General features: G+C 58.8%; 2 protein-coding genes across 7 annotated transcripts; both read right to left on the minus strand.

Moving 5' to 3' along the window:
- Positions 1 to 114: 114 nt before the first annotated feature.
- SART1 (spliceosome associated factor 1, recruiter of U4/U6.U5 tri-snRNP) lies at positions 115 to 16,339 on the minus strand. 2 transcript variants are annotated; one of them, XM_019415036.2, is made up of 20 exons: positions 15,457 to 16,339; positions 14,647 to 14,704; positions 14,221 to 14,276; positions 13,495 to 13,621; positions 13,267 to 13,372; positions 12,940 to 13,017; positions 12,717 to 12,816; positions 12,483 to 12,625; positions 12,187 to 12,390; positions 11,361 to 11,485; positions 11,146 to 11,279; positions 10,896 to 11,029; positions 2,489 to 2,662; positions 2,205 to 2,315; positions 1,818 to 1,905; positions 1,428 to 1,518; positions 1,181 to 1,316; positions 556 to 645; positions 326 to 447; positions 115 to 199 (listed from the first exon to the last, which is right to left on the minus strand). In XM_019415036.2, the coding sequence occupies exons 1-20, from the start codon at positions 15,767 to 15,769 to the stop codon at positions 181 to 183; spliced, it is 2,409 nt and encodes an 802-aa protein (XP_019270581.1). In that variant the 5' UTR covers positions 15,770 to 16,339; the 3' UTR covers positions 115 to 180. The 2 variants fall into 2 exon arrangements, with proteins under 2 accessions (XP_019270581.1, XP_019270580.1); XM_019415035.2 differs by having other exon boundaries at positions 12,187 to 12,393; positions 15,457 to 16,338.
- Positions 16,340 to 17,022: 683 nt separating this feature from the next.
- On the minus strand, positions 17,023 to 25,354 carry TSGA10IP (testis specific 10 interacting protein). 5 transcript variants are annotated; one of them, XM_019415031.2, is made up of 8 exons: positions 25,208 to 25,354; positions 24,093 to 24,226; positions 23,309 to 23,988; positions 22,982 to 23,129; positions 20,813 to 20,980; positions 18,202 to 18,301; positions 17,876 to 18,000; positions 17,023 to 17,172 (listed from the first exon to the last, which is right to left on the minus strand). In XM_019415031.2, the coding sequence occupies exons 1-8, from the start codon at positions 25,352 to 25,354 to the stop codon at positions 17,064 to 17,066; spliced, it is 1,611 nt and encodes a 536-aa protein (XP_019270576.2). In that variant the 3' UTR covers positions 17,023 to 17,063. The 5 variants fall into 5 exon arrangements, with proteins under 5 accessions (XP_019270576.2, XP_019270575.2, XP_019270579.2 ...); XM_019415030.2 differs by having other exon boundaries at positions 20,813 to 20,983; XM_019415032.2 differs by lacking the exon at positions 17,023 to 17,172 and having other exon boundaries at positions 17,896 to 18,000; positions 18,129 to 18,301; positions 20,813 to 20,983.
- Positions 25,355 to 26,619: the final 1,265 nt, after the last annotated feature.

Raw genomic sequence — 26,619 nt, forward strand, 5'->3', positions numbered from 1 at the left:
AGTCCTGAGGTCACACAGCAACCAGAGCCCGCCTGAGGGCAGCGGATGCCCCGCCCAGCACTGCCTGCCCCTCCTCCCAGGTCTAACCCTGGAATCTGCACCATGACGCAGGAGGAAAAAATAAGGAGGGAACTTTATTTAATATTAAAGTCGGGGAGGGGATCGGAAGGGAGATCGGATTCACTTGGTGATGGTGTTCCTGCGGAGAGAAGAGAAGCATGAGGCTGGACACCGGCTTGGGCCTTCCCACCTGGTCAGGTGGCCCCTGCCACGGCCCCCGCCCCCGCCCCCGCCCCGGCCCTGCCCGCCGTGCTTCCCCACTCACGCGTTCATGCTCTTGCCGCTGCCACTGAGCACGATATACGGGGTCTTCTGGGCCTTTTGCTTCTCCTGGAGCAAAGCCACTGTGCCCAGGGGCGTGTCGCTGGAGCTCATCTTCTTCAGGAGCTGCAGGACAGGGGCCAGTCAGCACAGGGCAGGAGTGGGCCCCAGAACACACACCACCCCAGCACCGGCAGGTGCCGAAGCCACCCCACGTCTCCACGGGCCACCCACCGCCTCCTCGTCCAGCTTCTTCATCCGCCGCTCAGTCTTCATCTTGCCTGAGCCTTTCCCGTGGAAGCGGTGGGACAGCTGCCGGAAAGCCTGGGGACACGGGGCAGGAACCGTGTGAGAGCCGCCTGTGCCCCAGAGGGCAGGGGAGGGGTGGTCGGGACGGGGCCGGGAGGAAGGCAGCGACCTGGCGCCCCCCAGGGGCTCCGCAGAGTCACAGAGACGGACTCGGGGGCCGGAGGTGCCACGACAGGGACACTGAAGATCCTCGGTGAGACCTGCGTGCGGAGGCTGAGCCGGCCAGGGGCTGGGGCTGGGTGGGCCGTCCAGACTGACGGTGCACCCCGAGGCTGGGCTGGGAGCACGTGGGGAAGAGCGCCAGTGGGGCGGGGGCCAGGACACCAGCCACCAGAAAGGCGGCCCCCAGGGTAGGTCAAGCCACGAGGGGGCAGGCCGGCAACGGGCCCATGATGGAGCCTGCTGTGCCCCCCAGAGATGGAAACTGAGGCACAGGGGCTCTGACACTTCACCAGCACTCTAGCCAAGACCCCGCGGTGCAGCTCTGCCTCCTCCAGGAAGGGCAGGGGCCCCGCCTCTCCGTGACTCAGTCGCCCACAGCCCTGCTCACCTCCTTGGGCGTGAGTTTCCGGCCCGTCTCGTCCACATACTCAATCTTAACGTCGGGTTTGTAGCCGTCCTTCTCCTTGAAGTCCTGGGTAAAGCCTCGGTACTCCTCCCGCCGGCTGTACTTGTCGTCGATGGCCCTGGGTGAGAGACGGGGGGCCTCAGGGCCAGCACCGCCCACCCCGCCTGAGTTCCCCACAGCCTCCGGCCGGTGACACCCCCGTGACCCGCTGCCCAACCGTCCCACTCACATCTTGTCTTCGATGCAGTACACGGCCGATGGCAGAGACTTGTTGGGTGCCTTCACCCGGGCCACCTTCTGCACCGTGGTCTCCAGCAGCCCTGGGGAGAGGAGGTGGTCAGACTCCAGGAGGCCCGCCGGGTCCTCAAGCCAGGGTCTCTCAAGGCCACGGCCTGACCACTTCCACTGCCCCGGTTCTCCCCAGAGATGCCAAGACTTCAGGAGCGAGTGGTGGCTTTGTGGGGGGGGGGGAGATGGGCAAAGCCGTCAAAAATGGGTTGACACGGCGCAGAAAGGCTGGATGCTGCTATGACCGCCCCAGACCTGGGGGCAGGGGGGCAGCTCGCAGGGCCCGGGGAGTGGCTCACCCTGCCGCCCCCGCAGGGCTCACAGCCCTCACCTTTGTTCTGACACAGCAGCAGGGCAGCTGCCAGCCCTCTATTCACGATGGGCTCCTCGTCCAGGATGGTGGTGGAGGAGGCAGAGAACTGGGGGGCGGCACACGGGACGAAGGTGGTGAGCGGGCCGCGCGGACTCTTCTCACCCCTCACCCCCCACTCTCCCCCCACCGCACACAACCGCGGTCCTTCCGGTGACCGGCCCCCACGCCAGACGCCTCGCTGAATCCTCACCACGACCCTGTGAGCATCACAGGCCCCATCGCAGAGGGGGACGGCAGGGCTCTGAGACAACGGGCCACTGCTCCAGGTCCCCCGGCCCCCAACCCCGCTGCGCCGTGGGCCCCTGCTCCTCCCCCCGCCCCACCGCCTCGCTCCGCGCCCCTCACATCCTGCTGCTGCTTCTCCTCGTCCAGGTTGACGGTGCTCCAGCCGATGTTCTCCTCCCCGTCGGACTCAGAGCCGCCGTTGGCCGAGCGTTCCTCGTCTCGTTCAAAGTCCTGGGGGTCAGGAGGCCAGGGTCAGCCCAGGGAGCCCCAGCCCCTCCCCGCCCCCAGCCTCCTAACCCACCGGGGCCCCGAGGCTCGTTACTGGGGACCTGACCAGAGTGGGGGGTGGCCCAAGCCGGAGCCGAGGGGAGCAGGGGGGAGGGGCAGGCCGCCCGAGGACCCACCATGAGCTCTTCCTGCTCCTCCCGGTTGCCCGCCAGCCCGTAGGTGGGGATCTCCCCCAGCGTGCGGCAGAACTCCGACGTGGCGTTGAACACGATGGCCCCCTTCCGCTCGGGGTCCTCGTCTTCCTCCCAGCCCCGCTGGCGGGCTTCCAGCTTCTTCACAATCTCCACCACCTGGGGGAGGGAGCAGCTGTGGGCAAACCCAGAAGTTTCTGGGGAGGTGCCGTCGAGACCCAGAGGCCGCTCCTATGTCCACAGCGGACCTGGCTGGTCTCTGCTTCCTCCCTGGCTCCCCGTCCGCTCCCCCACTCTGCACCTACACCCATCTCGCTAGGTCACTCCTCTGCCGCAAAGCCGTTGATGGCTCCCTTCTGCCCTTTAAATTAACATCCAGAATTCCACACGGCCGTTCTCCAAAGCCCCACAGCCTCACGTCTTCCTCTGGGACCGGGGCACCCAGGGCCTCTCGGCCACTCCACCGCCACCCACCCTTCACCCCACAAACTCCAGTTTCAAACACCTCTTCCAGAACCCTTCCCTGAGCCCACAGGGTGGGGAGACGCCTGTGGAACTCCCACACACTTCTGGCACCCACCGCCCCCCCCGCACCGCCTGCCTCGCTCCTCCCTCAGGCCACCCTCTGGCCCAGCATGGCCTCAAGGCCCCTCACAACTCCGTTCCCGATGCCACCCTCCAGTCCCCTCCACGCAGCACTCCCATAAGCACCCAGGACCGTCTAGGATCTCCCCTCCTTCCACCCCTCACTTTCGTGCTCTGCCCCGACAGCAAGCTCCTCAGAGAAGTTTCCAGTCACCACATCCACTTCCACACCCCTTCCTTCCATCCTGTTTTACTACGTTTATTTTTTTTTAACGAATATCACCATAAACATAAAAGGGTCCTGGCACGTGCGTGTTTAAAAAATAGTAATAACTAAACACACACCCAGGCACCCATGGCCCACTCGCAGATATATCATTAATATCCTTTCCTGTCTCCTCGCCCCTTTTTGGGCTCATGATTCACTGGCTTTACTCTCCTTTTTTAATAAAGTTTATTTACTTATTTTGAGAGAGAGGGAGAGAGATGGAAAGAGCTACCAGGACAGGGGCAGAGAGAGAAAAAGAGAGAGAATCCCAAGCAGGCTCTATTAGTGCAGAGCCCGACGGGGGGCTCCAACTCATAAACCACAAGATCATGACCTGAGCCGAAGTCGGACGCTTAACCAACTGAGCCACCCAGGCGCCCCTCACTAGCTTTTCTTTACGGTTTTACCACACAAGGACCCATCCACAAACAGGGTATTATTTTGTTGTACTTTTTTTTTTTTTTTTTAAGTTTACTCTGAGAGAGAAAGAGCGCATAGTAGGAGGAGGGCATAGAGAGAGGGAGACAGAGAATCCCAAGCAGGCTCCATGTGGCCAGCACAGAGCCTGACACAGGGCTTGATCCCATGGTGTGAGATCGTGATCCGAGCCAAAATCAAGAGTCAGACACTTAACTGACTGAGCCACCCAGGCGCCCCTGGTTGTGTGTTTTTTTTTTGTTTTTTGTTTTTTTTTTTTGAGAGAGAGAGACAGAGACAGAGGGCGCAAGTGAGCAAGGGGCAGAGAGAGAGACAGAAAGAGAAGCGGGGCTCACCTGAAGCAGGGCTTGTGTTTTACGTAAGTGGGGGGCTCATGTTTTACCCAAAGCAGGGCTTAAACTCACCCGATATGGGACTCGAACTCACGAACCGTGAGATCGTGACCTGAGCCGAAGTCAGATGCCTAACGACTGAGCCACCTAGGTGCCCTGGTTGTGTATTTTTTTTTAAATGCTTTATTTTTGAGAAAGCACAAGCGGGGGAGGGGCAGCAAGAGGGGGACAGAGGTTCCGAAGCAGGCTCTGTGCTGACAGCAGCAAGCCCGAGTGGGGCTCGAACTCACGAACTACAAGATTGTGGCCTGAGCCGATGTCGGACCCTCAACCTACTGAGCCACCCAGGTGCCCCCAGCTGCACGTTTTTAAAACATCATACAATCTGAACCGTGCTGTAGATTCCTCCGTGATTTGCTTTTTTTTTTTTTAATACGTTTTAAGATTCATCCTGACACGAGCGGCTGTACTTCGTTAGCTTTTCGCTACAGAATCGCGTTCCACGATGTGAACGTACTTAACCTAGGCACCTGGCGCCGCGGACGGCCCTTCTGTCTTTCCACACAGGACGCGGCGACCAGCGACGTGACGCCCGGGCCCCGGAGCGCGCGGGCAAGTGCGTGTGAGGATTCTGGCCGCTCCAAACCCTGACACTTGACCCCGTCAGACTCGGACATTTCTGCCAGACGGTGCGGGCGGGACCCGATCGACGTCCTCGTGGCTCGCCTTCCCTTGACCACGAACGAAGCTGGGCCCCCCTGGGTATCCTACTGGCTATTTCCCCTTCCGCTTCCGTGAACTGCCTGCTGGGGTCTTCTGCCCGTTTCCCCGTTTTGCCCGTTTTTGTTGTCCGGATATTCTCGACACCAACCCTTCTGGGACGGTTACGTGCACGTGGGCAGAGATCTTCTCCGGGCCCATCTCGTACTCCTCGTGACACCTTTTTCAAATAACTACCGGTTCTTAATTTCTAAGTAAATATTAGGGGTTTTTTTCCTCCCCTCATGGTTTACGCTCTACATTTTTATCGTTTAAAAAATCTTTCTTCTAAAATCATCCAATCACAAAAAAACAAAAAGCAAAAAAACCCCAAAAACCTGTGATGCCCCCCGCCCCCCCCCACAGGAGGTCCCTGGAGAAGGTCAAAATCACAGGGACAGGAAGTAGGGCGTGGCTGCCTGGGGCCGAGAGATGAGAGTGTTTAATGGGAACGGAGTTTCAGGGTTCCAAGACAGGAAGAGTTCTAGGGATAGATGAAGGACACGGCTGGCTGCACAACCACGTGAAGGGATTTAACATCACTGAACATTTAAAAATGGTTAAGGGGCGTCTGGGTGGCTCAGTCAGTTGAGCGTCCGACTCTCAATTTTGACTTGGGTCACCATCCCAGGGTCGTGGGATGAAGCCCCAGGTCGGGCTCGGTGCCGAGTGGAGCCTGCTTGGGATGCTCTCTCCCGCTGCCCCTCTCCCCTGCGCACTCTCTCTCTAAAATGTATATATATTAAGGCCCAAGTGGCAAATTTTATGTTCTATGTATTTTAATGCAATTAAAAAAACGAAAAAAATTTTTCTCTGCTACAAAGTCACAAACATAATTTCCTTAACTTTGTTCTGAAATGTCCTATCCGTTAACGCAGCTGTTATGGACTGTGCTGCGTCCCCCCCAAATTCCTATGTTGAAACCCTACCCCCAGTATGACTGTGTCTGGAGACAGGGCCTTTAAGGAGATGGTCATGGTCAGAGGTCATAAGGCTGAGGCCCTAATCCAGCAGGTTGGTATCCTTGTGGAGAGAGAACGACACCCCAAGGATACAGGCACACAGGGAAAAGGCCACGAGAGGCCACGGTGAGAAGACGGCCACCGACAAGCCTCAGGAGCAGCCAAAACTCCTGAACGCCCTCCCGAAATTTCAGACTCCAGGACTTTGAGAAATAAATTTCTGTTGCTTAAACTACCTTGTCTGTGGCATTTTGTCAGGGCAGCTCTAGCTGCCTAAAACAACAGTGTACCTGTCTTCTTTAATGTCTTTTGAAACCAGACTAGGATCTTCCCCGTACAGATCTTTTTTTTTTTCTAATGTTTATTTTTGAGGGAGACGGAGTGCAAGCGGGGGAGGGTCAGAGAGAGAGGGAGACACAGAATCCGAAGCAGGATCCAGGCTCTGAGCCGTCAGCCCAGAGCCCGACGCGGGGCTCGAACTCATGGACCACGAGATCGTGACCTGAGCCGAAGCCGGGACACTTAACCGACTGAGCCCCCCAGGCGCCCCTCCCCTCCAAATCTTACGCATCATTTACTCCTTTTTATTTTGTTGCTGTCTTCCTTATCTGTTACCCGTTTAGAAAAGATAGAAAACATCTGTTTAGCAAGCTATTGCTTGCCCATATTACTTCACCACCTGTAACGCCTTCATAAACAGTATCTTTTTTTTAACATATCTTCTCTCTCTCGCTGGGGTACAGAAACACGACCGGCTTTCCTCTGGTAATCTCGTATCACCAACCTCACTACAGCCTGCCTGATCTGCCCGCATCTCCCACCGAGGCCACCTTGGGCAACAGCACGGATGACCTCCGTGCTGCCCAATCCAGAGGTCAGCGCTCATCCCGGATACCCTGATTCTCCATGGCATTTGTCACAGATGCCTCCTGTCAAGAACCTCTCGGCACGTGGCTTCCAGGACAACACCCCGTCCTCCCGGTCTTCCTCGCGCGCTCTCCCCCTCGGGCTCCCCTCCTTTATCCACACTCACCGTCCTGGGGACTCTACCCACTCCTGTGGCTTTTGACTCGCGTCTACATACTTACTGACTTCTGCATCTATGCCTCCAGCCTCAGCCTCTCCCTTGACGTTCAAGTTCTTGCATCCAACTGCCCGTTCGGCGTCCAACACGTCTAGTAAAAAGGCACCTCAAACACGGCCAAAACCGAACCCTTGGGTCGTCCTCCCCCAAACCCGTCCTCCCCTAGCCCTTCCCATCTCAGGAACAGCCCTCCCTGCTCCTTAACTCAGTCGACGGCCAGCTGTTCAAGTCAAGGTTCCTAGGGGTCGTCCTTAACCTCTCACACCCGCTCGCGATCTCGCACGCAGTCGGTCCGTCAGCCAACACCGTCAATGCCACCCTCAAGATGCACTCCACACACGGCGGCTCCTCCTGGTCTCCACGGTCCCCGGCGGGCCACCATCCCACCTGGTCTTCCCCCGACAGAACCGCACTGGCTAAACCTACCGCGAGAGCAAGCCCCCGCCTGACGTGGCCTCTGCCCACCCCCCTCCCTGCCGCTCTCCCCGTGGCCCAGGCCACACGGGCCTCACCCAACTTCCCGAGCGGGCCCAGTCGCTCCTGCCTCAGTGCCTCAGGTACCGGGTGCTCCCTCACCTCGGAACCGTGCCCTAGGATGCCGCTGAGGCTCACTTCATCTCGTCTCAACCGTCACCTCCTCGGGGAGGCCCTCCCTGACCAGCCGACTGAAAACGGGAGCGCTCCTTCACTCCTGATCTCCCCACCGCCTCGCCTTCTACTCTCTCTCCTCTCCTCACCGCCGGATGTTGTTCTGCCCTCTCTCATCTCCTCTCACTAGAACCCAAGTTTCACGAGGACAGACACTCCTGTGCTTTCAGCTGCCGTGTTCCCTGCTGGACGCTGGGCGCTTGGCAAGTTACTCGCCGCGGAATGACGCTAACATCCCGCGGCACCGTGAACTCTGGGAAGGCGCCGAGAGCAGCTCCGCCTCATTCCCGACGTCCTGCGGGGCGCAGGCCCTGGCACGTGGGGGGCGCCTGCTGCTCCCGGGCTCCCATCACCTCCCGACCTCCTCACTTTCACTGTGGATTCCGGCACCCAGCCTCCTGCCTTCCCTCTGCTCCTACTCTCGTCTGCACTCTCGGGGACCTCTGCCTCCAAAGGACCCATCCAACCACTACCCCAGAGGTTTGCTGAACTCCTGACGGCTAACAACCGTTTCCCCAGCCTCTCCTCCCCTCCCCTCCCCCGCCAGGGCTCGTCCTCCCGGCCCTGGCTTGTCATCACCGACATCCACAGCCCCGCCCCGTCTCCTCTCCATCGGCTGCCTCCCATCTTCCCGGCTCACTTACCCTGTAAACCTCAATCCAGTAACTCCCCCACCTCACCAGGACTCCAGTCCCGTCCTCCCACCCGTCGCCCCTCCTGGTGCGTCCGTAGCACCCAGCGTGCATTCTGTGCGTCAGCGGGGTCCCTCCTCTGCAAACACTTTACCTTGTCTCTCCCCTCGACCCACCCAACCCGGATTCATCCCAGACGTCACCTACTTGGCTGACAACATGGAGCACCGGACGGGCTGCAGAAACCCTTAAACGCGCAGACCCACTTCCGACTCGCGACCCCTTGTTGCAAACGCGGAGTCTCCGCTCATCTGCCCAGCAGACCTGCTTTTCGCCCCGTACCCGACTCCGGGCTCCCACACAGCGCCCCACCTCCCCAAGACCCCGCGTCCACCCCACCCTCCACCTCCTCGCTGGAAAACAGACAACCAGACGGGGCTCCCTTAACTTCTTCCCCCCACCAGCCACCTGCACCTGCTGTGCCCGCTCCTGCCCTCCCCAAGACAAACCACGACGTGACCTGGCTCCACTCAAAGGCCACCCCGACCAGCACTCCAGGCCCCACCCCTGCCTTGCTCCTTAAGGGTTTGCTCCTGAAAACAGCTCCTCCCTTCTCTTCACTTCTCTGGCTCCCTTGGATCGGCAGCGAGCACACTCGTGAATCGCCGTCACTTAAGAAAACCTTCTGAGAATTTAAAACTGGATTAGACATTGGTTCAAACCCAAAAGGCGTTGGGGCCATAACTGGGAAGTTTTGTCAGGGACTGCTATCAGAGGATTTATGGGATTTTTCCTCCGGGGAAGGTGGGGTCCCCTGAGCCTGGGGTTCAGCAAGTACCGTACGGGATTTTTAAGGGAACACAGCTACGTAGGGCAATGTCCTTATTTTTAGAGACGCCTGCTGAAGTGCCTCGGGGGAAAGAGTCCCAGAGTCCGCAACTTACTTTCAGGGATTCAGAAAAAACAGAAAAGAGAAAGTGAGGCGAGAGCACTGTGACTAAATGTTTAAAAATACTAAATTAAGAGGACATATAAAAAAGCTCATCATGGGGGCGCCTGGGGGGCCCAGTCTTGGTTAAGCGTCCAACTTCAGCTCAGGTCACGATCCCGTGGTTTGCAAGTTTGAGCCCCACGTCGGGCTCTGTGCTGACAGCACAGAGCCTGGAGCCTGCTTCAAATTCTGTCGCCCTCTCTCTCTGCCCCTCCCCCGTTCTCTCTCTCTCAAAGATAAATAAACATTAAAAGTAATTTAAAATTAAGTTCATTATGATACTCTTTCAACTGCCCTGCACCTAACTGCTGCGGGGTGCGGCCCAGGCATGTTTACAAACACCCCCAGGTGACTCGGGCTCAGCCCAGGCTGAGAACCATTGGGCCACGTGACCTCTGCACAGTCCTTCCAGCCACAAACTCTACGATTCTTAGATCCGATCTGTAAATATTAGCGCTATTAACCATTAAGTACAAAAAAAAAAAAAAAAAAAAACCCTACTCTCCATCACGCCCCCTTCAGCTACTGCCCATTTCTCTGACCCTCTTTAGGGCAGCGGTGGACAAAGGACCGGCCACCACCTGCTGCCACAAATAAAGTCTTACTGGGTCGCAGCCATGCCCCACTGCAACGGCCTTGCGCCTGAGCCCCTGCGCTCCAGTGTTCGTGCGGTCCACCTGCTCCCGCTCTAACTGTCCCAAGTTGCCGCCCTCGCTTCCGTGTCTCCTCAGTCTTGTTGACACACTGTGCCGCACCTGACCCGCCTGTCCCTCCTCGAAAGTCCTTCTTGGCTTCTGTGAGCCCCACTCCCGCGGCTCTCCTCGACCTCAGGGGCTGCTGCTTCTTGGATCCCCCCGCAGGAGCTCCCACTGCTGTGCCCCACCGGCTGGGCACGCAGGGCTCCCCGTCCCGGCCTCTCTCTCTCTCTCTCCCTCCAGAAGTGGGAGGGGTAGGATTAAACGCGCAGACTTTGGAGTCAGGCTGTTCAAACCCACGTACCAGTCACGGAACCCTGGGCAACTTGCCTAAGTGAGTCGACAGGGCACCCAAGCGGTGCCCAGACACGCTAGTGCCCGCTGAGGGTCAGCAATGACCGAGGCCATACGGACCGCCGGCCCCTCCGCTCAGCTCACACCACCGGGTCCTCAAGAGTCCTAGGCCAATCCCTGCGAGGCTGGCCCCTCGTGTTAAGAAGTCTCAGCTCAGATGCCGCCCCCTGCGAGATCTCCCCCAGACAGCTGATGCAAGACGCCAGCCGCCCAGCCGTCGGCTCCGTCTTCCTGGGTTCGGTCTGCCCGGCTCGAGGCACCACCAGAGTGTGTTCGTGCACGCGTGCCGGCCTCCACCCCCAGCTAGAAACGCAGCTCCGTGAGCACAGGGCCCCCCGCGGTCCTGCTCACCTAGGACTCCCCAGGCCTCGGGACGATGCCTTACTCGCGGCAGGCACGCAACACCCGACCACAGAAGGGAGGGAGGCAGGGAAGACCCCAACCCTACACCACCTTAGAGCAAAAACGCCGCTCAAACCTAGGGATCTGCTAACGACGTGATGTTAAACAAAAAAGAGGATCCTGGCCGGAGTGCAGGTGCCGTGCTCACGGGGACCGGGCGCCACGGCACACCCGTCCCCGGAGACCCCGGCCCCGGAGAGGCCAACACGCACCCGCTCCCGCCCGGCCCCAGGGCCCCCTACCTTCTCGCCGCTGTCCCGCAGCTGTTGCAGCTGCCGCAGGCGGCGCCCCTTTTCCAGCTGCTTCTGCAGCTCCAGCTCCGCCTCGTCCTCCTCCAGCGCCTCTGGGGACCCGGCCTGCGCGCCTCCTGCCTCCTCTGGCGGGGAAACACGGGAGGCCTCTGCTCGAATCATCCCCTCGCCCCAGGGTGCTCGTCCCTGCCCTTGACCGCTCCCCCCACCCCACCAGCCCCCGGCCGGCAGGGCGCCTCACCCTCATCGCTGATGTCCATGTTCTCCACGCGGGTGTCATCCGACTGCGAGGGCTGAGGCGCCGGCTCCTTCTCCTCCTCCTCCGGGGCCTCCTCGTCCGCCTCAGGCACTCGGCGCCGACCCCGGCCCCGCAATCTGGGGGGAGAGGCCTCTCGGGTGAGCACGGGCCCCCGGGCCAGGCCAGCCCCCACCCCGCACCCCTCTTTGCAAGCGCACCGGGAACCAAAGTCCCCGTCTTGAGTCTGGTCCCCGAGAGGCAATAAGTCATCGGCCCGCACGACCACCTCCTTCTCTTTCTTGCGGATCTTCTTCACCCTCCGTTTGGTCTTTTTAAAGGTCACCTAAGGGGAGGAGAGGCGACGCCTGAGACGGGGAAGGCGGGCGGCCACGGGCCCCCGAGAACGAACACTTCCTTGGTGCTCCTCCGTGCCAGCCTCTGTCCCAAGCGCTTCCCGCGCACAGACGACACGTGAGGGAGGTGGGACTTCATCCCACCTGTGATGACGAAACCTGAGGACAGAGAGTCTACGTTCCTTGCCTCAGGTTGCCCAGCTGAGAGGGACAGCCGGGATTGCGAATCTTGTTTTCGGGGCTCAGGGGGTCCTGCTCTTAATCACGCGGCCAAGTAGTTCACCGAGCCCGGCGTCTACCTCTGCGTTCACAATCCTCCCAAACACAAACTCCACACAGAAGGTAAACTTACACTCACCCACGCTGTCACTAACCCTCGCAATGGCCCTCAAGACGGGGGCTCCTGCCATTCCCATTCCAAACGGGGAGCCTCGGCCTCACGGTTAAATGACTCACCCAAAGCACGAGCTGGCTAGACGGCAGAACCTGAACACGAACTCAGGACCGTCTGTCTCGACGGTCCCCGTTCTGTTGACAGCCACTGGCTCCCTGCAACACCTCCCTGCTCACCCATGAGGGCCAAGACCCTCACACTCGATCCCCCGCAGCTCATCTGGCCGCACAGGACCCGGGAGGAGGGGGAGGAAGCCCCACCCCATCACAAGCCGTGGCTGGAGGGCTCGGGGCTCACCATCTCCTCGGGTGTGAGGTACTCGGAGGCGAGCCGGGGCCCGACCGTGCTCAGGGACTGAGCCTGTAGCCGCAGCTTGGCCCGGATCTCCTCCAGCTCCCGTTCCCGCACGCCGTCAGCCGTGCCGCCCTGCTCCAAGCGGAAGGAGTGCGGCCGCTCGCCCTCGAGCTCCTCGTCGTACTTGGACAGGATGGAGCGGGGTTTCTGCTGCAGGACAAGGGGGACAGGTCGGGATCCAGCCTGTTCCCGAAAAGCCCCAGAGCCCCCATCTCACAGCCCCGTGCCGCCCGGCCTGCCTGGGCCAAGCCGTCCACGCTCTCATCCTCCGCATACGGCAGGTAGTCGGGCTTCTTCTTCCGCAGCTCCACGTTTTTCTCTGCCCGCTCCTTATCTACTAGGTTCACGTTCACCAGGACATCCTCCTCCTCCTGCAGCACACCTGCGGACAGGGCAGGAGCAGCAGCCACTCACAGCTGCCCTCAACTCAGCAGTGCCTACGTCCCCGACCAGAGCACCTGAGCTCAACCCACCTTTGTCCTTGAGGGTGAGGATCACGGTCTCCCCCTCTCGGAAGGAATCGATAGCGTGCTCCACGGTGAGGCCCTGGAGGTCCCGGGCACTGTACAGGTCCTACAAGGCAGAGGGAACGTCCAGACAAGTCAGGGGACCGGACTCCCCGAGCCCTGGGACCCCAGCACTAAGGACAGTGGTGCGTCCACCCCTCCCTGCCCTCGGCCGCTGCAGCAGCCTCACCTGCCGCCTCTGCCCAAACTCCTCCTCCACCAGAGTGCTGACACCAAACTCTTGGTCCATCTCCTCCAGCAGTTTGGCCTATGGGATGGGAGGGGGGTGACCTATGACCTCACGCCATTCGGCATCACTGGAAGACACGTGGGACTTTACCAGGTGGGAGTGCAGAAAAAGCAGGCCATTGCAGGGAATCCAGAGCAGACAGCATTGACCGTGGGCCTCCTACCTCTCTGAGCCCGGTCACCTCCCAAGAACAAGCCTCCTGCCTCACCAGCCGGTCGGGCTGCCAGAGGCCCTGAGTGACCGCCCCCAGCTTCCCCGGGCGCTCACCCTCTTCTCCGCCAAGTCCTTCTCCTTCTGAAGCTGCCGGCTCCGCTCAATCCAGGCCGCGGTGTCGTCCAGCCACGGGTCATCCTCCCCCAGTGTCTTTATCTTCCTGAAGAGGAAAGAAAGTGGCCTTCTGGAGAACCCCTTTCCTGCTCCCCCCACCTGACTCAAGAGCTCCCTGGCAGCCTCCTCAGGTCCTTCCCTTGTCCACCCCGGCAGGGACCCCCTCACCCCAGCTTCTGGTTCAGGAGGCGCTTTTCTTTGGCGGCTGCCAGCTTCTCCCGTAGCTCCTCTCGCTGTCTCAAGGCCATGGGATTGATGACATCGGCTGCCACGGGCTCCTCCTTGGTGCCCGCCTCTGGAAGGGAGGCCCAGACGTGAGGCTATGCCTGCCCGTGGCTGGTGGGGAGAGGAGGGAGCCACTCACCCTGCCCCCTTCCAGCTCAGGGGGCCAGAAGGGGCCAGGAGAGGGGGGGATCGAACCCTTCACTTGCCTCCTCCCACTACATCCCCACACTTCCGTGTCACCCCGCACAGCATGATGGGACCCTCCACGCCTTACAAGCCCCCCAAGTCATGCTTTAAAAGACAAACACACCTGACACGTGCACAGCTCAGGTCAGTTTGTAGCAGCTACGCATGTGTCTCAGCCTGGTTAATGCTGCCTCACAGCACAAGGCTAGCACGTGGTGCTAGCCATTTGAACTTAAAGAATAAGCTGATTCCCAAACCCCCATGACCGCTGTAGGGAAAAGCCTCATGTCTATTGGCAACTATGTACACACATACATACACACACACACACACACACACACACACACACACACACACATGGACAGCGCCACTAAATGGGGCTGAACCTGTGCCATAACCCCACCCTCCTCAGAGACCCTTCAGATGGTCCTTTTCTTCCACCAAAATGCCCTCCCTCACCCCCATCCTCAGCCCCACACTCACCCTTCTTGACAGCGTTGACCTCCAAGGGTTTCAGCCCCAACTTTGCCCGGAGTTTACTGAGGGCAAGAGATACAACTGTTAGGAGCCGTCAACGAAACAGGTGCACGAAAGACATTTCAGGACAGACGGGGTGAAAACAGGATGAGACGGAGAGATCACGAGGGTCCCCAAAACAGGACCTGACCCAGGCAGCCTAGGACATTGGGAAGGACACTGGCCTCCAATATGGGGAACACAGGCACCAGGCCTGGCCTGCCCCTTAACCAGCGGGCCATCCTTCCTCTCAGATCTTAGTGTCCTCTTCTGTAACTCGGATGGTCATACGGCACTTCTGATTTCAATGAGAATGCTTTAGTGTGGGGAAGGCCACCCCCAAGAAGCTGTCCCGGAAAATAAAAGCAGAAACATACGGGAGACAGAACTTACTTGGTCTCCTCGATGCTGAGTGACGAGGCATCTCCTGAGCTCGTTTTGGAGCCGGCGGCTAGAAGAAGAAGAAGCCTGGCTCAGGTGCCGAACACAGGCCCAAAGATGAGGGCCTCTTCCAAACTCCTCCATTTCAGGAGACGACACAACCACCCACCTAGCTGCTCCAACCAAAATTCAAGGAGTCATCTTCATTTCCTTCCTCTTCCCACCCTCATCCAAGTGCTAAGATGTCTTAAATTCCTTCCGCAAAACACGATTTCGATCTGTTTCGGGTCTCTCCATCCTCCTACTGCCTCGGTGCAGACCACTATCAGCCCTCACGTGGCCTCCACTCTTGACTACTCTTGAGCCAGTTCTCAATGCGGTGACACTAACAACATGATCAACTCACTCCTCGGCTCAAATCTACGGCTCCCGACCACCCTCAAGACAAAGCTCAAATTTCTACAGGGTCCTTTGCGTTCAGACCCGTTTCTTATCCCTGCGATGAGCCCTGCACGATCTGCTCAATACCAGATTTCTTCCTGTCTCTACACACGCTGGGTCTACTTCATTCATCCGTTCACTCAACACATTTACTGAGGGCCTGGGACGTGCCAATTGCAAGGAAAACAAAATCTCTGCCCTCGCGGAGGGCAGTGGAGGGAGACAACCCTCAACCCCAAATAACCACAGAAGACCCTTCAATGAGTGCCGACGAAGACAGCCTGGGGGTGCCCAGGCCCAGAGTACTCGGCCTGCACACACCCAGGCCCTCCCGCTCCGGGGCCCCGGGTACGCCCCGCCCCCACAGGCCACGCCCCTCACCGGCCTCGTAGCCGTCATCGCGCTTCTCCCGCTTCACGCGCCGCTCGGAGGGCTCTGCCTGGCTGCGCTCCCGCCCGTGCGCGCCGCTGCGGGCCTCGGCCTCGGCCCCGCGCCGCCCGCTCCCGCGCTCGCCCCCACGCTCCCGGCTCCGCTTCCGTCGTTCGCCGCCGCTACTGCCGCCGCCGCCGCTCCGGTGCTTGTGTTTTTTGTGCTCCCGGTGCCGCGGCGGCTGCTCGGTGGCGCCTCCGGTGCTGGCCGCCGCCGTCGTCCCGGCCGCCTCCTTCTCCCCGCGATGCTTCTTCGACGACCCCATGGTGGCACGTCCGCCCCGAGCCCGGCCGCCGCCGAGGCCCGACGATGCAAAATGGGAATACTTCCGGGTCGCCCGGCAGCCGCAGTCGTGTTGCCGGAAACCAAGAGCGGCCGCTTCCGTCGTTCGCGCCGAAGCCTGCCCCGAAGGTTCATGGGAAGGCCGGGATCGGAGCCCAGCGGCGCCAGAGCGGCCGCGTCGGTGGGGGTGGCGGTCTTTAAGCTGGTAGCCTGACTGCGCATGCGCTCCGGGGATGGCGTCGACCGGATGTACTGGTTACGGGTCTCTCCGCTGTAAGCGCTCTACGCCAGCCACCTGGGAGCTGGAAGCGCCCGCCCGGCACCGGACGCTGCGTGTCTCACGGACTTGCTGTGGACGGCGCCCGGCGCTCCTTGGGCGTCCTCCTAGTGGACTCCCCAGGGTCCTGGCTCCATCGGGTGTCGGACAGCGCAGCATGGTCTCCTGACACCCGTGGCTCCACAGTCCAGCCTCCAAGTCCCTGCAACCAGTGTGGTCAGCAGACGCCGCCTTCCCACGAGCCTTGGATTGGGCTTTTTAACCTGTACTCTGGAATCCCCTAAAACCGAGTGTAGAATTTCGGCACATCTGTGTATGTGAGCCCCCTCCCCCCCCCCCCCCTTGGAGGGCATCTCACTTGAAATTAAGTTAAAAGCCCAATTGGGGCGCCTGGGTGGCTCAGTCGGTTGAGCGTCTGGGTCTCCGACCCTTGGCTTCGGCTGCGGTCATGATCTCAAGGTTCCTGAGTTCCTGCACTGGCAGTGCAGAGCCTGCTTGGGATTCTCTCTCTGCCGCTACCCTGCTCGCGCATGTCCTCTCTCTCTCTCAATAAATAAACTTTTTTAAAAAGGCTCAATTCACATAATCCCTTCTCACACTCCCACCCCACAGTTGCTCCGTCTGGCCTGTTATGGTGTGATGTACCCCATTAAAGGTCCAACCCCTACCCCCCACCCCCACCCCACACACGCACCAGGAGTTCTCAAAAGCCAGATCCTATTCACTCTTGAGTTCCTAAGACCCAGCATAGACGGAAATGGGGGTGGAGGAGCCGCAGCTGTTGCCCTATGCGACGACCCACTCGGGAGCAGAGGCAGGGCTGTGTGTGCTGGGCGGGAGCAGCTCCGGCAGCCAGAGCTCCTGGGTGATGGGACAAGCTAAGCCTGCTGCCTACCCACTTGCCACCTCCTACTCCCAACCTGCAGCCTCTTCCCAGCACCACCAGAAATTACACAGTGTGTTTCCATAAAGCCTTTAATCATTATCTTAGGAGCTGGGCTCAGTCTGGGCTTGGAGTGGAGTGCCTGTTGGGCTGGCTTCCAGTGGGTTCTGCCTTTGGGGGGCTTTCAGAAGAGTGCTCCATCCTTACCCCCATTGACCTGTGGCTCCTTAAAGGTGAAGACATAGGTAGAGACCATGGGTTTCTAGCTCCCCACCCCCATGCCCAAGGAGACCTGGGCTGTAGGAGGGGAAAGGCCATTATTGACATGTGGGTTCAAATCTGGCTCCTGTGCTGTGAGACCCCGAGCGAGTGATTTCCCCTCCTGAAGCCTCAGTGTCCTTATGCATGGGCCTCATAATCCCTGCTGTGCATCACCTTGTTCTAAAGCACAAGGGACAGTATACAGGGGGTGACTTGTGGGGCCCCACCCCACAATGGGGTCTTGGTGTGTGGCCACTCATTTGGCCACAGATTCCCAGCCCGGCTCTGCTGCTTATTTGCTCCTGTGTCTTTTGGACAGGACCAGGTCCTTAGTTTCTTTACCGGGATCTGGAGAGCATCACCCCGGTCCTGCCTTCCTCGGGTGACCTGGGGGACAGGGCCAGGGAAGGACCGATTGACTGCTAAAGCTAGGCAGTGTCCTTCAGGCCGAGGGGTTGGGCCACCAGGACTTAGATCCAGGGCGGATCAACATGGCTGCTGGTGAGTTTTCTCAGCTTCTTCCCAGATGGTCCAGCCCAGGCTGGAGATGGGCAGGGCCACAGCTAGGGGAGACCCTGTAGGGCCCAGAGTACTGGCGGTGGCCCCCCCACTTCCCTTCTCCCTGTAGCTGGGCAGAGCCAGTTCCTTGGCTAGCTAGACGGCCTCACCTGGGTTTCCCGGAGGCGCCCTCTGTGTTCCCCTTTCCTGCTTCAGCCAGTAGCTGCTCCTCATCCAGTCCCAGTGCTGACAGCACCTGGGAGAAGCGCCGGGTCACCGTGAGCCGGGCATTGGCCTGAAGAAAGAGAAGTGTTCCTGCTCTGCAGTCTGCCGGGGACGGGTGGTGCTGCGTGTGAAGGTCCCAGGGCTTCCGGATGGGCGGTGGCCCCGGGGTCCCGTCTAAGGGGGCCCACTCTCACTTACATCCCTACGCACTCAGCCAATGAGAAGCGCTGCTCTCGGGGAGGCTGATGCTCGTCCAGGGGCTAGGCCTCACCTGCATGGCCTGCTGGAACAGGTAGGGCCGGGCCTGCACCCTGTGCTGAATGCCCTGCAGCTCTGCCTGGTACTGAGCAAAGCGCTGTCGCTCCTGGCGCCTGCAGGGAGACGGACCTGTGGGCAGCCAGCCGCGAGCACAACCCGTCCCCCGTCCTGAGTCCACTCCTCCTCGCTAGGGACGTGACGTCCTCCCCGCCCTTACCTTGCAAAGCCATTTCATTCCCAGCCTCGCCCCGGGTTCCTCCTGAGGTCAGTGGGGTGGAAATTATTTGCTCCATTTTACCCATGATGAGCCAGAGGCCCAGGGGGGTTGAGGGACTTGTCCAAGGTCGCACAGCTGGGAAGTGAGAGACCGAGCCCCGAGCCCAAGTCTGCAGGCTGCGCAGCCAGGAGCTCATCTAGCATCCCAGCCACCCCCAGGCGGAGGGACCAGCTCCGGCTTCGGAGCAACTGGGCATCAGCTTGCAGGGCCTCTCCCCTCCCTGCGTTTACACCTCTGCGCCCCTTCACCCTGCACCTGTGAGGAAGAAGCGGTGGCTGTTGGCTGTGGCTTTGGGCAAGGCCCCAGTCTGGGCTCTGGGTTCAGTTTCCTCTGTGCTATGGCAGGGATTACACAAGCTTGCCGCCATTCTCTGTGGTTTTTATAAGCACGCGGCTTGGAAAATGGGAGGGAGGAACAAAAGAAACATGTTGCAGATGACAGACTGCATCCCGAAAATATCAGGATTGCACTGGGGAAGCACAAATCCACTTACAAAAACCCAGTCTGTGCACTTGTCTGAAATGTGTCTGCTCTTCAAGCCGGGTATCCTGGCAGCAGGAGGGGCCCCCTGGCTGTACTAACACCCGAGACCAGGAATCCTGCGAAGCACGCAGGAGAGGTCTCGGGAATTGGTGGCAGCACCCACACGCAGGACGGGAGGGGAGAAGCAGACAAGACCCCAGGACCCATTCGGGACCTCTAGCAAATGTGCCGGCCAGGATCTTTGGCTATGTGCCAGGGAAGGAAGCTTCCTCCATTCGAGAAGAAGAGATGAATTTGAAAACCCTTGGCCAGGAACAGGAGTTATTGCAAGATGGAGTCTTCGGCATTCAAGAGGTCATTTCAGCAGCTATAGAAGGAGGGGGTGGGGAGCGCCAGCTTGCATTTGGTCTCTGTGTCGCCTGTGAGGTCTTGCATGTTTTTCCTGCTTGATTCTTGAGGCTGTTCGTTAGAATGGAGAGGAAGTCCACATCTTGGAGCCCCAGGCAGAAAGGAAGCCTGTGAGTGGATGTCAGCCCTGTCCAGCATCTGGGAAGGAAAGGAAGCCACATAGCCTCCCTACCACCGGGTGACCTTAGTTGAGCCAGCGTCTCCTGCGCAGGGCAGAGTCTTTGCGGCTCGGAGAGAGCAAACTTCACGGGCTATAAGGGCTGAGAGAGCCCGTGGTATATATCTGCTCTCAAGTAGAAAATAAAAGGTGTGTGGGAAACACTCCTCTCACTGACATCCGTCCCTTGGAGTTCTGAACTTTAGGCTTCCTGCCTTATTTAAAAAACAATGAACTTGAGGTCTGGCGTGGAGAAGGCATCTCCTCCATCACTGGCCAAGGATTCCTTTAAAACACCCTTGACTTCTTAGAGTCCTGGTTTCCTCATCTTCGAAACTGGGGATGATAAGACTGAGCCTCAAAGAGTACGTGATCAGAACCCCACTGAATCCTTGGTGGGCCGCTGCAGGACAGAGACCTTCGGGTCTCTCCGCAGCACTCCACTCAACCTTGACCTGGCCCTTCTCCCAGGATGAAAGGAGATGAGTTGTGGAAAGATCTACCCTGCTGCCAGGTGCACCCAGTAGGTGCTCAATGTCAACGGCCCTGGTGGCCATATTTATTTGTGATGTCTGTTTCACTAGGTAGGGCTTTGGGGGGACCATCCTGGCGCCGTTTATCTGCAGATTGGGTATCCGAGCACTCCGGGACCACGTAGCAGCGCGACTCAGTGGCTGCCCACGTTGGAATCCTAGCTTCGCAGCTCACTTGTGACCTTTGGCCAATTATTTAAGCTCTCTGAGCTCAGTTTCCTCCTCTGTCGAATTATCGTTCTGATGCTAATGCCCACTTCATGGTCCTGTTATGAGTCTAAAAAACTTTTAAATACACATTTGCCCATTTCTTTTTAAGCGTGAAAATATAGGGAGAGAGTGAAACAGATGACCCTTCACCTGATGGCAAAGAACGGTTGTCCCCAGGAGTGAGATCCCAGGCTCGCTTTACGTGCCATGTTAACTATTCCGGTAATGTCGGAGTTTTTTTGCAAGAAGCATCCCTGGCTTTTGAAATCGGAAAAGATCAGAACGAGTGGGAATGCGGGCAGAACATTTTAACCGTGAACTTTTGCCAGCTGCGGGGACCGGTCTTGTTAGCCGGTGACCTCGCCTCAGCTCCTCCTCCGCCAGTGCCTCAGTGTCTTCATGGGTAAAGCGCGGCCAAGTGGCCTGGAAGATGGTTGTGGAGACTCAGCCCTGAGGGGAGGGGAGGTCTGCATCTCCTCTGTCCTTCGTCTGACAGCTGACATCTCTCGCGCTGCCTCCCCCTGCCCTCTCCCCGCCCCGGCGACAGGCTTCCTACCTCAGCTCCTCTAGCTTGCACTGGGTGGCGCCCGGCCCCCGGCTCCCTCCGGGCGCATAGGCCGCCAGGCAGCGAGCCACCTGCTGCTGTACCCGCTGCTCCCGGGCCCTCCGCAGCTCGGCCCGCTGCAACTCCTCCTGCTGCTGCCGCTCCCAGGCCTGCAACAGGCTTCTTGGGAGGGGGGAGGGAAAGAAGAAGGTGGGAGAAGTCTGGGGGGAGCAGCAGTCTCATGGAGACCAGGAGCAGGCAGAGGGGTGTGGGGGCCTGAGGGAGGGATCGCAGGAGCCCAGAGAGCCAAAGGCCCGGGGAATGGCGTTCGTCTTGGAAGTGTGCCGTGATGAGGGCCGCATCTGGCCCGCCTCGGGGCCTTTCGCTACTCTTCCTGGAGGCCTCGTCCCGCTCCAGCCAGCTGTATGCCCCAACGGTGGACATCCTCAGCCCTGTGGGGCTTGGTGCACCTGTGACCCCCGCGTGTATTGCTAACCTCCCCTTGCAGAGCAGCTCTCCTTGAGGGCAGGGGCCAGCTCTGGTTCTCTCTGACCCCCATCTCTGGCAGGAACTAGGTTAATGCCTTTGGGTTTGAGGGACAGACAGATAGATGAATGGATGGGAAACAGAAACAAATTGGTGATGGGATCAATGGGTGGATGACCGGATGGATGAATGGTGTGGACGGTTGAATAGACAACATCGAGATCCATGTGGAACATTCTTCCCCTAGCTCTTATGGCCAGTTCCTTCTTGTCAGTTGGGTCCTTGTTCAAAAGTGAGAGAGAAGGAGAGTCCCTGACCACCCCTTCTGCCTCTAGCTATACATCTTGTTCATTTCTTTATTAATTATCCTTCTTCCCAAGGAGAATGTAAGCCTCATGAGAGCAGGGTTCCTTATCTCTCCTCTTCACCACCAGTGTCTCCCCAGCACCTAGGACAGTTCTTAACCTAACTAGAAACTCAGTGTTGGTGACTTCGTGCATAATTCAATCATGGTTGGACTAATAAAAGGGAAGATGCGGTCACTCACTCAGCACGTATTTATTGAGCACCAGCTGGTGCCAGGTCCTGTGTAGGGGCACCAGAGAGGCCATGATCAATAAGATCTGGTACCTGTCCTCAGGGAGCTCTGTACACGGGGATAGACAGGTACCCCGGGACCCCAATGCAATGCAGTGTGGCAAAAGCTATGGTGGAGGCAAGCACAGGGGAGAGCTTCCTAGAGGGCGCCTGACTTGCGGTTGAAAGATGCATCCGAGTTACCTAGGTGAATGAGGAAGAGGGGCAGTCCCGGTAGAGAAGGGAGGGAGAGCATGGGGCATTCTAGCACTCTGACTGGCTGGCATGGGAGACAGGAGGCTCCTTACCAAGAAATCTGGGCTTTGTCCTAAGCAAACTGGGAAGCATGGGAAGCAAGCAGGGGATGACAGTAAGAATTGGAGGGTGCTATTAGAGTGCTGAGTGGATTCTCGCCTGCCACTTCTAACCAGTCACCAAGACCTGCTGAGCCAGCCCCCAAATATCTCTTAAATGGATCCCCCCTGTCTCCATTCACATGACCACCTGGTTTATGCCCTTATCATCCCTCACCTAGACAATGCAAAGGTGCCCCCTTTCCAGGCTTTCCCCCTCTGTTCCCATTGTCTTTTGTTTAAGCCCCAAGTATAGCGATTGTCTAACTCTACTGCCCTCTTTGCTGTCTTGCCCATCCGTCTCCTTTTCCAACAGACCTTGAGCTTCTTAGGGCTAGGACCAAGTCTTTTTATCTTTACATCCTGAGGACCCATGAGTAGATACTCAATATATGTTGCATTAATCACTTAGTTAATAGATTGATTGATGGATAGAAGATGGGAAATGAATGAAAAGTAGCTTGTATCGATAGATAGCTGGCCAAGAAGGCAGAGATGGATGGATGGGTGGGATGGATGGGAGGGAGGACGGGTGGGGGGTGGATGGATGGATGGATGGGAGAGAGGATGGGTGGGTGGATGGATGGATGGGAGGGAGGACAGGTGGGTGGGTGGATAGATCCATAGAAGATTGGATGATCAGAAGATTGGAGAATGGATAAATGAAGGAATGAATGAGATGATGAATGATTCAACGTCTCTAGAGAACTGGCTCCTTCTCTACTTCCTGTCCTTTCTTCCCATCCTCCTTTTTCTTCCACCTTACCTGGTGGCCTCCTGTCGTTTGTGGAAGGTACGGTTAGGAAAGTTGGTAAACTGGAAAGTCTCTTCATCTCCCAAGGCATAGGTCTTCCCACTCCGGTTGGAGGCCTGCACAGCAGCCCGCAAAGCCTTCCAGGGCTGCTTTTCAGGGCCTGTCCACAACGGGACAAGTTAGAGAGTAGCCCCCCTCCCAGCCCATCGGGTGATCCTGCCTAGTATGTGGAGCACGGCACAGCCCTGTCTGAACTCCTGGCCCAGGGTGCTGGCTCCCCAACCTGTCTCCCCGCTGTGTAGTTTCCTGGGGGACCCAAACGTTGAAGTCCACACTCACCGCAGTCCAACTCTTGCTGTAACTGCCTCTGCAGCTTCTCCAGCTCCTTGGCCCTTGACTTCCTCGTCTGCGGCCCTCGAAGGTTGGAGCTGCTCGCCTTGCGCTGTAGGTCACCCTCATCCAAGGCCTCCTTGCCAGAGTTCTGCCCCTTTCTCTGCGAACCAGCCCTCCTTCTATGGGGGGCCCTGTGCTCCCCCTCCTCAGCTTCCTCCGTCACCCCTGCAAACCGCTCCTCTTCCCAGATCGACCCCCTCTTGAGGAGCTGGGACATTTCTCCAGGGCTCATACCCCTCTCGACCTCCTCAGCACCCAGGGCTTCCGGCTCAGCGCCCTCCTCAGACTCTGATCCTGAGCCTGACCTCTTCCCAGGTGGCTGGAGGTCACACTCACTGGGGGCCTCCAGTTCCTGGCTCCCCCCTTTGCCAGAAGGGGTAGGGATGCCGTCCCAGGCCCTGAGCCGCTGGCTCCTCTCCAGGTTTGGCACCTCTGTCTTCCAGCAGAAGCCGTGGGCATCTGGGAGGGTGGCTGTGGACTTGAGCCTGGCCTTGTGCTGGGTGACGGCTCGGGGCAAGGGCGGGGCTTGGTGGCCAGGCTGAAGCAGGGCCCGACCATCAGTGAGGAAGCTCTCCCAGGCCCACTGGAAGGGAAAGGAGGGTTTCCGAGGAGCAGAAGGGATGAGACTGAGGAAGGAAAGGACAGGGAGCAGGGGTCAAGGTCAGGATGCCGGCCCCCCCATGCGGCCTGACACCCAACATCCCACCCGGCCGGTCGCACAGCTGCTTACTCTTCAGCCTCAGCAGGGCTATGCCCTTTCTTGTTCCGGACCTTGGGTCTCCGGTCCTTCTTTGCCGTCTGCCCAGCACTCCGAGACCTCGGCTGCTGGCCCTGAATTACACCATCACCGCTCCCAAGCCTCTCCTGAGTGAAGACAGGAGAGGAGGCCCAGCTCCAAGCAGGCTCCTGGACCACCTCACACCTCCCTCAGGGGATCTCCCTCTTCTGTGCACCCCAAGTGGCCCCCTGGACTTTTTTTTTTTTTTTAATGTCTATTTTTGAGAGAGAAAGAAACAGACTGCGAGTGGGGGAGGGGCAGAAAGAGAGAGAGACGCACAGAATCCGAAGCAGGCTTCAGGCACCGAGCCGTCAGCACAGAGCCTGGTGTGGGGCTCGAACCCACGAACCACGAGATCATGACCTGAGCCGAAGTTGGACGCTTAAATGACGGAGCCACCCAGGCACCCCCCTGGACTCTTGTTACCAGTATAACCGACTGATCACCATCTCAGTGTTTAGTATTTAAATAGCAACCACTGCTCCTCACTGAGTACCTGCCAGCTGCTCAGGATTTTCTCTCAGTAACTCATTTAACCTTCCCGAGGACCCTGTATTCCACTATTACCCCAATCCTGCAGATGAGAACACTCAGCCTCAGAGAGGGGAAATCACTTGACTTAGGTCACCCAGCGGGTAAGCGGAGCCAGGACCTGATCATGTTGAGTCTGTCCCCAGAGCCCAGATCTGTCACCACGTGCAGTGCTGCCTCTGGGCCCCGGGGCAGCTCTTCTGAATGGCCCCATGGGGTCCCGGACTTGCTGAGTCAAGGTGGAGGAAACTCATGATCTTTCCCAAAACCCTCCTCCTCCCTCAGTGTTCCCCAAATCACTCCACCAGAAGGCTGGGAGTCATCTCTGGGTGTCTTCCTCATCTTCGCCCTGGACGACTTCGGCCTCCCTAGGGTCCCTGTCCCCTTCCCACCCACCCCCACCCCCCGTCTCTCACCTGGGCCTCAGCTCAATCTCATGGCTTCTCCAGGGCCTCCCTCAGCCCTGGCCTAGGTGGACCCCAGGCAGCCAGCCTGCCTCCAGGCAGTTGGCAGTCCTCCCACAGGGCCTCCCTCACCTGCTCAGCCTGGGGGATGTCCGACAGAAACTTGAGCAGCCCTGTGGTCGTCACTGGAGCCTGGAGCCGCGTGTCCCGCCCTGGTCTCCCCGAAGTAGTCCTGATCAGCTGTTGGTGGGTGTTTCGCATGTTGGTGTCCTGCCCCATCCCCCACCCCCATCTGCCAGCCTTGGAACTGCCCTCCCCACCATCTCTATGGCAACCAGTCCTCAGCCAGTCTCGAGGGCTCCGGCAAAAAGCAGGCCAGGAAGGGTCAGTCAGGGTATGTGAGGCCAACTTCCTTCCAGGGGGGAAAGTATAGGAGGATGCTGAGGAATGATCCGGGGCTGGGGGTCCTGGGACCCAGGGCCAAGCCCTGCCCCTGTGGGACTCTTTGTTGACCTGCTGTAAGTCCCCTGCCCTCACTCAGCCTGTGTTTTCCCATCTGTCTGTGAAAAGGACCTCAAGACCATTTGGGAGGGTGCTCACATCCTATGAAGATGGCCGGGGGGCGCCTGAGGTGGGCCCTCTCCCTCCTCCTGCCTCCTGGGTTGTCTCCCAGCTCAAATGAGGCTTTATGGGAGCCAAGCTGAACTCTCACAACAAGATCTCCTTCGAACCACGTGGCCCCCCAGGTCCTGGCAGGATAAGAAAGGCCAGGAAGTTGCACACCAGGCCCAGGAGGGAGGCAGCAGGCAGACCCGGGCCCAGAGGAGGCTCCGGAGGGATGTAGAGCCTTTAAATCTTATCCCAAACTTCTAAGCATCGCCAAAAGGCCCTGTCGTGGCAAATCCCCATGGGACACCACCACCACCAGTGCAGGGATGGGGCGCCAAGCTGAGGCCCTAGAGACCGAGCGGTCTGGCCGGAGGCCTGGCTTGGCCTCGCACCGGCTCTGTGACTTTGGGCAACTCACCTCTCCCCTCTGAGAAACTGGAACTCACAGGCCATCCCATAGGCGTGTTGCAAGGATCCAATGGAATCATAAAGGCAGCACGCTCGGCAAAGGTTTGTCCTTATTAGACCGCTAATGATAACCGATCGTTATTGGGAGGCAGCAGCAGATAACGGTTGGGGCTGTAATAATGGCATCTACCTCCTGGGGTCGTAGTGAGGATTAAGTCAGTTAATATACACAGGCGCACATAGAACATTCCCACAGCCCATCCTAACTGCTGTGTAAGAGCTGTGGCTACTCAGCCAACGGTGCGGCCCCAGTGACGCAGGTCAAGGAAGTACATCCCAGCAGACGCCCTCCGGGCGTGTCTCTCCCGGAGCATCGTTTCTGGGGACCCTCATCTGCTCTCAGGCTCCATCCCAGCAGCACCTCTACAAGGAGCACACCCAGCCCCAATAATGATTCAGGTGGAGATCTTTGGGCCCTAAAAAAAGGCCAACTCCGCTTCTTCTGGCGGCTGCCATGCCCACCCAAC

This window comes from Panthera pardus, unplaced genomic scaffold (assembly GCF_024362965.1).
Source record: "Panthera pardus isolate Hobbes unplaced genomic scaffold, ASM2436296v1 HiC_scaffold_12, whole genome shotgun sequence".
Classification (NCBI taxonomy): domain Eukaryota; kingdom Metazoa; phylum Chordata; class Mammalia; order Carnivora; family Felidae; genus Panthera; species Panthera pardus.

Bases quoted from the DNA above. Each gene is read 5' to 3' on its own strand.
- SART1 (XM_019415035.2), bottom strand. From the start codon at position 15,769: ATGGGGTCGTCGAAGAAGCATCGCGGGGAGAAGGAGGCGGCCGGGACG. The intron at 13,622-14,220 runs GTGAGTGTGGGG...CCTCCCTTCCAG, and splicing joins GGTCAACGCTGTCAAGAAGG to AGGCGGGCACCAAGGAGGAG. The intron at 646-1,180 runs GTGAGCAGGGCT...CCGTGTCCCCAG, and splicing joins GGAAACTCACGCCCAAGGAG to GCTTTCCGGCAGCTGTCCCA.
- TSGA10IP (XM_019415030.2), bottom strand. From the start codon at position 25,354: ATGGGGCAGGACACCAACATGCGAAACACCCACCAACAGCTGATCAGG. The intron at 23,989-24,092 runs GTAAGCAGCTGT...TTCCTTCCTCAG, and splicing joins AGCCCTGCTGAGGCTGAAGA to TCTCATCCCTTCTGCTCCTC. The intron at 23,130-23,308 runs GTGAGTGTGGAC...CGTTGTGGACAG, and splicing joins ACAGCAAGAGTTGGACTGCG to GCCCTGAAAAGCAGCCCTGG.